General features: G+C 39.9%; 1 protein-coding gene across 1 annotated transcript in view; it reads left to right on the plus strand.

Annotated features, from left to right (window-relative positions):
• Window positions 1-2075: 2075 nt before the first annotated feature.
• The window catches only part of ppef1 (protein phosphatase, EF-hand calcium binding domain 1), a 38922-nt gene continuing 31239 nt past the window's right edge, over window positions 2076-9758 (plus strand). The window contains exons 1-4 of the mRNA XM_062989610.1: window positions 2076-2145; window positions 2267-2299; window positions 4929-5056; window positions 5541-5601. Of these exons, the coding sequence (XP_062845680.1) occupies window positions 2091-2145; window positions 2267-2299; window positions 4929-5056; window positions 5541-5601 (277 nt within the window). The 5' untranslated portion in view covers window positions 2076-2090. The remainder of the gene's footprint in view (window positions 2146-2266; window positions 2300-4928; window positions 5057-5540; window positions 5602-9758) is intronic.

Consider the following 9758-nt stretch of genomic DNA (forward strand, 5'->3'; position numbering starts at 1 on the left):
ATTATCTTTTGTTTGTTGCTTTCTAGCCTTAGTATTGTTAAGCATCCGGCAAATTGGGTTCATTTTAATTTTTTTGTTGGTGTGGGGGTGAATTAATTAAAACATCAAGTGCCTTGTTAATTAAACATTCTCAGTTATGTCTTTTTTGCCTGACTGAGGAGTAAAAAATCAAAAATAAGAAATATTCACATCGTTTTGGCCATAAGGGATGTCATAAGTGGGCCTTTTAAACTTGCATTGTTCGGCGAGTCAGTTTGACGAATCGAATCCTACAGTTCGAATCACTTGATCACGAGTTGAGGAATCGAGTCAGTGAAGTGAATCGTTATTCCTGTCGTCGTTGGAAGCTGGTCTGACGTTTGGCGTATGAAAGCTCCTCAGACTGTTCGCAGTTTATTTGGCTTTTATGTGAATTTTTGACTAGGTGATGCGATAAACTTAATTAAATAATTTGCATCTGGGTGTTTGCATCTGTATAGAGTTTTAAATGATTTAGTTTATTAATGAAGCGTGCACGAGTCACTGCGCTTTTGATTCATTCACATCAACAGTGAGTGCATCATTCATCTGATAAGGTGTGTACTGATTTCCATTATTATTATCATTATTTATTAATATATCCGTATATTCTGTTGTTTGTTTGATGCTTTGGGTTAATCCCAAATTGCTTTCTGTTCCCTTGAAAAAGTATTTCGTTCTATTGTTACTGAAGTTGTTTTATTTATTTATTTATTTATTAATTTATTATTATTATTTATTTAATTTTTACTGTTGATTTATAGGACCTTGAGAGACCATTGTTTTATTTTATGCTTAATAATGCACCTCGCATTTTTATTATGAAACAATTCTGGACTACAGACCGGCCAGTCTAGCACCTAAACTATGTTTTTTATATTGATATTCCTCGTAATGGATCCTAACTTTTAGCAGCCACAGATTTGGACACATATTGGAAAAGGGTCTGTGGTGATCCAGCTCTCCTTGATCAGGGGGGATCATTTATTTGTTTATTATTTAATTTTTACTGTTGATTTATTGGAAGCAATTTATAAACAGTAAATTTGGGCATTTGGTCATAGGACCCTAAGAGACCATTGTTTCATTTTACGCACAATTCTGGACTGCAGACCGGCCAGTCTAGCACCTAAACTATGTTTTTTTTATGTTGATAGCAGCATTTGTTCATCCTAACATAAATACTAGCATTAAAACAATACGGTATCCTTCGTAATGGATCCTAACTTTTAGCAGCCACAGATTTGGACACACATAGGAAAAGGGTCTGTAGTGGTCCGGCTCTCTTTGATCAGCTTGTGCATGTGGCAGCTGATTGAAAATTTGGAATTCGAAATGACTAAATTGGGAGATAAAGGAGGAAGGGGGGGGGGGGGGTCTAGAAAAGAATGTATTAAGATATTTGGACATTTATTTTTTTATTATTTAACTATTTAATTTTTACTGTTGATTTATTGGAAGCAGTTTATAAACAGTAAATCTGGACATTGGGTCATAGGACCCTAAGAGACCATTGTTTTATTTTACGCTTAATAATGCACCTCGCATTTTCATTATGAAACAATTCTGGACTGCAGACCGGCCGGTCTAGCACCTAAACTATGTTTTTTATGTTGATAGCAGCATTTGTTCATCCTAACATAAATACTAGCATTAAAACAATACAATATCCTTCGTAATGGATCCTAACTTTTAGCGGCCACAGATTTGGACACACATAGGAAAAGGGTCTGTAGTGGTCCGGCTCTCTTTGATCAGCTTGTGCATGTGGCAGCTGATTGAGAATTTGGAATTGGAAATGACTAGATTGGGTGATAATGGGAAAATAATGCATTAAGATGCTTGGACATAGTTGCACAAAATTCATTTATTGTGTTTCAATTATTCAATAACATACCAGTCCCAAGGTTTGTAAACTTTTGCCTTTAAGTGTGTCTTGTTTACAGAAGCATTGCTATATTCTACGGTATGTCATGTGTGTAGGACTCCTATTTATCAATTTTTTACATTTTATTTTACAGGACTGGAAGTACGCAGACACATGATCAGACGAAAATCTTTATGATGTCATCATGGGTTGTGGTGCATCCGTGGATATTGAGAACCATGAAAGGCCTTCAGAAATGGGTGAGTAAGCATTCACAGTCCAAAGCTTTTAAACGTATATGGTTGTGTCCCAATCCACATCATACTGTTAAATCTATAAATTAGCTGTAACTTATTAACAGTTTTATTTTCCCTTACACAGAGGTTTTGGTGAAACGGCACAACCCAGCACTGAGTAAGTTCTGTTCTGAAGTGTTTACTTGCAAAACCCTCACATTCATGATGTTCTGGTTCAAGCCCTCTTCTGTATGTTGCATAATATATATAATATATATATACATTGATCAGCCATAACATTAAAACCATCTCCTTGTTTCTACACTCACTGTCCATTTTATCAGCTCCACTTACCATTTAGAAGCACTTCGTAGATCTACAATTACTGACTGTAGTCCATCTGTTTCTCTACATATCTTTTTAGCCCCCTTTCACCCTGTTCATCAATGGTCAGGACCCCCACAGGACCACTACAGAGCAGGTATTATTCAGGTGGTGGATCATTCTTAGCCCTGGTGTTACAATGACATGGTGGTGGTGTGTTAGTGTGTGTTGTGCTGGTATTAGTGGATCAGACTCCCTGCTGGACTAAGAATGGTCAACCAACCAAAAACATCCAGCCAACATCGCCCTGTGGGCAGCATCCTGTGACCACTGAAGAACATCTCAAACATGACCAACTCAAACAGCAGCAATAGATGAGTGATCGTCTCTGACTTTACATCTACAAGGTGGACCAACTAGGTAGGAGTGTCTAATAGAGTGGACGGCGAGTGGACACGGTATCAACACACACTAACACGCCACCACCATGTCATTGTCACTGCAGTGCTGAGAATGCCACTATGTAGTGGTCATGTGGGGGTCCTGACCATTGAAGAACAGGGTGAAAGCAGGCTAAAACAGTATGCAGAGAAACAGATGGACTACAGTCAGTAATTGTAAAACTACAAAGTGCTTCTATATGGCTTTTTCATCTCTTCCAGCATCAGTGCTTGACCTCATGTCTGAATAAATAGGCACAAATTTCAGAAGAGTGTAGGCTGTTATAGTCATGTGTCCATTCTCAAAGACCCAACGTAGGCTATAGGCAGTTTAAAATAGATCTATATGACATCACAGGAAATCTCCCATATGCTAATAGCCTATTGATTTTACTCTTCAATTAAATGCAACAGACCCCCCTCTAGGCTTGCTGAGGCCCCCTAGGGGGCACTTTGCTTGAGAACCATTGTTTTAAGGCACAGTAAGCTAAACATTATTAGCAGAAATATTAATGTTATTGTTTTAAATGATAATGGTATAGTATTAGCCTATCACAAAAATAGGTCTTACACCCACCTAAGCTTTTCATCCTGTCCATGTCGTCAGTTTTTTTTTTTTTTTTACTCTGACTTCATCTCCTCACTAGCGTTCCTCTTCCTGATTGCATGATTGCACTCTCAGCAACTCGTTCAGCACATATTTAATTAGCAGCCATGATGCCAGCCACCTGAGACGTCACCTATTTTTAGTGCCTCTTTTGCACTCCAGTGTGTTCTGAACGATTTTAAACGTCCTTTTGTGAAAGCATAACCTGATCTGATTAAAATGGGAACAAGGGCTATTGTGGTAGTTATGTGTGGCCAAAAGCTTGTGGACACCCCTTCGTATTATTGAGTTTGGGTGCTTTAGCCAGAATTATTAGATAGATTGATAGATTGATTGATTGACAGATACACAGACAAGATGGATGGATGGACGGACGGACAGAGGATAGATAGACGGACAGAAAGAAAGATTGACAGATAGGTAGACATACAGACAGACAGGCAGATAGATAGACAGACAGATAGACAGACAGATAAATAAACATATAGATAGATAGACTGGCAGATAGATAAATAAATAACCATATAGATAGACAGACAGACAGATAGATAGCAGACAGACAGATAGATAGCAAACAGACAGACAGACAGATAGATAGACAGATAGGCAGATAGATAGACATATAGATAGGTAGACAGACAGATAGACACAGACAGATAGAGATGTAGTAATACTGATATAGACATATAGATAGATAGACAGATAAACAGAGACATATATAGATAGACAGATATATAGATGTACAGATACACAGATGGATGGACGGATAGATAGACCAATAGACAGACAGACAGATAGATAAATAGATAGATCGACAGACAGACAGACAAATTAGATAGATAGACAGACAGACAGCTTGATCAGACAGATAGATATCTAGACAGACATACAAATAGACAGATATATAGATAGATATTACATAGATAGATGGATGGACAGACAGACAGACAGACAGACAGACAGATAGACAGACAAATAAATAGATAGATATACAGATAGATAAACAGATAAATGAACAGATAAATAAACAGACATAGATAGGCAGGCAGACAGACAGGTAGACAGATAGATAGATAGATAGATAGATAGATAGATAGACAGACAGACAGACAGACAGACAGACAGACAGACAGACAGACAGACAGACTGTACCTCAATGCACAAAAGTTCATAAAGACAAGTTTGGTTGAGTTCAGTATAAAGAAAAACCAGTGGCCTGCACAGACTCCTGGTCAAAACACTCATAAACAGTTTGGAATGTATCAGAATGGGCAAAAATACCCACAGACACTCTCCAGAATCTTGTAGAAAGCCTTCCCATAAAAGCAAAGCCTTATATAGCTGGTAAAACCAGAAGATCACAACCATTTCTGTAATTAATGACTGACTGACATTGTTAAATTAAACTACATTCCTGACGGTCTGCTTTTTCGTAGCTCTAAAAGCGGCCGTACTGATCCAGCGCTGGTACAGACGCTACATCGCACGGCTTGAAATAAGGAGACGGTACACTTGGAACATCTTCCAGTCCATAGAGTACGCAGGGGAGCAGGACCAGCTACAGGTAACATCAAAATATGACCATCCTAATCTCAAAATAGCAGGATAAATGTACATTACTAGCTTAGTGAAGCTAAGTGTGATCTGTAAATCAGTATTAGTCAGTAATAATTGCCCATAATTTAGGAATAGGGTGTCCAACAAGCCCATGGTCAGGCGTCCACGTACTTTTAGCCATATAGTGTATGTATACATGTAAATTAATTATTGAATTATCCAGACAGATAGAAAGACAGGCACATAGATAGATAGACAGGCACACAGACAGACAGACAGACAGACAGATCGACAGACAGATACTTGTATCCACTTAGTATCCACCCTTTAAAACATGCAGCGGGTAGATTGGCTCTGAATGGCTGCACTAAATGTGTAAGTGTATTATAGCCAAATTCAAATATTGCAGTCATTGAGGTTAAATGAACAACTCATTAATTTATGATTATTTAATCAGTGTCTGATTTTTTTTTTTTCATTTTTCCCCAAAGCTCTCCAGTTTCTTCAGCTTCATGCTGGATAACTTCACACAGCTCAACGGAAATGGACCAGGTACAAAGATTCTCATTCCTAGACTTATACACAGTGCCATGAAAAAGTGATCACCCCTAACACTTTTGTATATTTGTTACACTGAACGATTTTTAGATCGTACACAAAACATGATATTTAAATAACACATTAAAAAAAGCCATTTAACTTTATGCAAGGAGCAAAGATATCTAACAATCATATCATCATTGTGAACAAGTAATTGCTGCCTATAGTTATAAACTAATAAATAAATAACTTGTTTCTAAGGCGCCCAGGTGGCGATAGACAGAGAGACAGATAGATAGATGGATGGATGGATGGATGGATGGATGGATGGATGGATGGACGGACGGATGGACAGACAGACAAATAGATAGACATACAGATAGTTAGACAGACAGACAGACAAACAGACAGAAAGACAGGCAGATAGATAGATAGACAGACAGACACACAGATAGATAGATAGATAGATAGATAGATAGATAGATAGATAGATAGATAGATAGATAGATAGATAGATAGATAGATAGACAGGAAGACAGGTAGATAGATAGATAGATAGATAGATAGACAGACAGACAGACAGACAGACAGACAGACAGACAGGTAGATAGATAGATAGATAGATAGATAGATAGATAGACAGGAAGACAGGTAGATAGATAGATAGATAGATAGATAGATAGATAGATAGATAGATAGATAGATAGATAGATAGATAGATAGATAGATAGATAGATAGATAGATAGAAAGACAGAAAGAAAGACAGGTAGATAGATAGATAGACAGACAGGAAGACAGGAAGACAGATAGATAGATAGATAGATAGATAGATAGATAGATAGATAGATAGATAGATAGATAGATAGATAGATAGATAGATAGATAGATAGATAGAAAGACAGATAGATAGATAGAGAGACAGGTAGATAGATGGATGGATGGACGGACGGACGGATGGACAGACACAGACAGACAAATAGATAGACATACAGATAGTTAGACAGACAGATAGATAGACAGGCAGATAGATAGACAGACAGACAGACAGAAAGACAGGTATATAGATAGATAGACATACAGATAGATAGATAGATAGATAGATAGATAGATAGATAGATAGATAGATAGATAGATAGAGACGGACGGACGGACAGACGGACAGACAGACAGATAGACATACAGACAGATAGATAGACAGACAGACAGACAGACGTACAGACACAGACAGATAGATAGACATACAGATAGATAGATAGATAGATAGATAGATAGACAGACAGACAGACAGACAGACAGACAGACAGACACACAGACACACAGACAGATAGATAGATAGATAGATAGATAGATAGATAGATAGATAGACAGATAGACAGACAGACAGACAGATAGACAGATAGATAGATAGATAGATAGAGGCAGACACAGACAGACAGACAGACAGATAGATAGACATACAGACAGACAGCCAGCTTTCTGTCTGTATGTCTTTCTTTCTGTCTGTCTACCTATCTATCAATCAGGTGGTGCAGTCTGATATTGCACTAGCACACCAGCACTATTGGAGTCTCAGCTCTGCTACTGATCGGCTGGGCCCCTATCGCGGGCACAATTGGCAGAGCCTGCAGCAGACATAATTGGTCGGTAAAAAGTCTGCTGGGCGAGAAAAGCCGCGTCAATCGAGCACCAATCTTAGGTTATATTTGATTACATTCATTTTTTGGTACGTGCAAACATTTGACCACCTTACTTAGTCAATACACTCCCTGACCCCCACCTCCGGCTCTAGAGATTCTATTCTTGTTTTTGTTTTCTCTTTGATCTTTACGTAGTTCATAGTGAATTTTTCTTCTTTATTTCCAAATCCCAACGATTTCCACCCCTGATTGTGAAGCCGCTTCTGCAGTAATAAGTGTGTAGGGAGTGTAGGTGTGGGGTGTGGGTTAAATTTACATCCCCCGGGGCTTCTGTGTCAGAGACTGCTAGAAGTAAATGAGGTTGGCAAGACTGATGGTGAGTCTCAGATCTGGATGATGTAACGAAATGCTCCACTTACCATATAGAAGCACTTTGTAGTTCTATGACTACGGACGAATGGTCTTTTCTGTCTTTGGTCCGGAGCACACAAAAAAGACCAGGAATGCTGATTCATCTGACCACAATACACGTTTCCACTGTGTGATGGTCCATCCTAGATGCCTCCGAGCCCAGAGAAGTCGACGCCGCTTCTGGACATGGTTAACATAAGGCTTCTTTTTTGCACAGTGAGGTTTTTTTAATGCATTTTCTCCCCTTTTTCTCCCCCTTTAGCACGTCCAATTGCCCAATTGCATCATGCTTCCTCTCTGCCCATGCCGATCCCTGCTCTGACCGAGGAGATCCTCCGACACGTGGGCAGCAAGCCGTATGCATTTTATCACCCACACATTGACGAGTGTTGCGCCACCTAGCGTTGTGTAGGGAGAGACACACCCTAAGAGCACTCTTTCCTCATCTCTGTGTAGGCACCTCTAATCAGCCAGCAGAGGTCGTAATTGCACCAGTCTGACAGAGAGAGACCCATATCCGACTTAGTCCCGCCAATCTGAACAACAGGCCGATCGTTGTTCATGTAGCCACACAGCCTCAGCCGGCAAGGCAGAGCTGAGATTCGATACGATGTATTCGAGATCCAGCTCTGGTTCCAGCGTGTGTTTTTACCGCTGCGCCACCTGAGCGGCAAGACAGTAAAGTTTTAAGTGGCATTTGTGCATGTAACTCTGTATTGTAGTGCTTGACAAAGGTTTGCCAAAGTAATCCCTCACCCATGTGGTTATATCAGCTATTGTTGAGTGGCATTTCTTGATGCAGTGCCGCCTGAGGGATTGAAGATCACAGGCGTTCAGCTTGAGCTTGCGCCCTTGGCCTTTACACACTGAAATTCCTCCCGATTCCTTGAATGGTTTAATGATATTATGCACTGTAGAGGGAGAAATATGCAAATCCCTTCCAATCTTTCTTTGTTTTTAAAACCAACCTTTTTGGAATCACATTATTATGTAGTTTTTTCATCTCATTACTAGCCCTAAATTGCCCCCGTCCCAACTTTTTTTTAAATGTGTTGCAGGCTTGACCCAATAATTAGAAGTAGTGTACACATACTTTGGGCCATATGGTGTTTCATCAGTCCAAACATGTCGATCCCCGTTCTGCTACACCCTAACGAAGCCTTTGATGTCCTTTTATCCATTAATTCCCCTTTGACATGTTTTAGGAAACCCTTCACCCACACGAACACAAAGCATCTCAGTACCATTAGCTCTCTGTGCTCTCTCTCTCTCTCTCTCTTTCTCTCTCATATCAAACGAAGGGGGCTTCCTTTTTACCCATCATGCACCTACTTTTTTTTAATGACGGAAAAAAATGTCCTACGACAGTTGCTTGGCAACCTGAGGAGGTCCCATTTTGAATGCAGTGTTGTGGAGGTGCCACAAATGCATCAGATGATCAGCCATAACATTAAAACCACCTCCTTGTTTCTACACTCTGTCTGTTTTATCAGCTCCACTTACCATATAGAAGCACTTTGTAGTTCTACAATTACTGACTGTAGTCCATGTGTTTCTCTGCATGCTTTGTTAGCCCCCTTTCATGCTGTTCTCTCTCCCGGGACCACTACAGAGCAGGTGGATCATTCTCAGCACTGCAATAACACTGACATGGTGGTGGTGTGTTAGTGTGTGTTGTGCCGCTACGTTTTTAAACACCTCCCTGTCACTGCTGGACTGAGAATAGTCCACCAACCAAAAACATCCAGCCAACAGCGTCACGTGTTCAGCATCCTGTGACCACTGATGAAGGTCTAGAAGATGACCGACTCAAACAGCAGCAATAGATGAGAGATCGTCTCTGACTTTACATCTACAAGGTGGACCAACTAGGTAGGAGTGTCTAATAGAGTGGACAGTGAGTGGACACGGTATTTAAAAACTCCAGGAGCGCTGCTGTGTCTGATCCACTCATACCAGCACAACACACACTAACACACCACCACCATGTCAGTGTCACTGCAGTGCTGAGAATGATCCACCACCTAAATAATACCTGCTCTGTAGTGGTCCTGTGGGGGTCCTGACCATTGAAGAACAGGGTGAAAACAGGCTAAAACTGTATGTAGAGAAACAGATGG

This window comes from Trichomycterus rosablanca, chromosome 27, assembly GCF_030014385.1.
Source record: "Trichomycterus rosablanca isolate fTriRos1 chromosome 27, fTriRos1.hap1, whole genome shotgun sequence".
Classification (NCBI taxonomy): domain Eukaryota; kingdom Metazoa; phylum Chordata; class Actinopteri; order Siluriformes; family Trichomycteridae; genus Trichomycterus; species Trichomycterus rosablanca.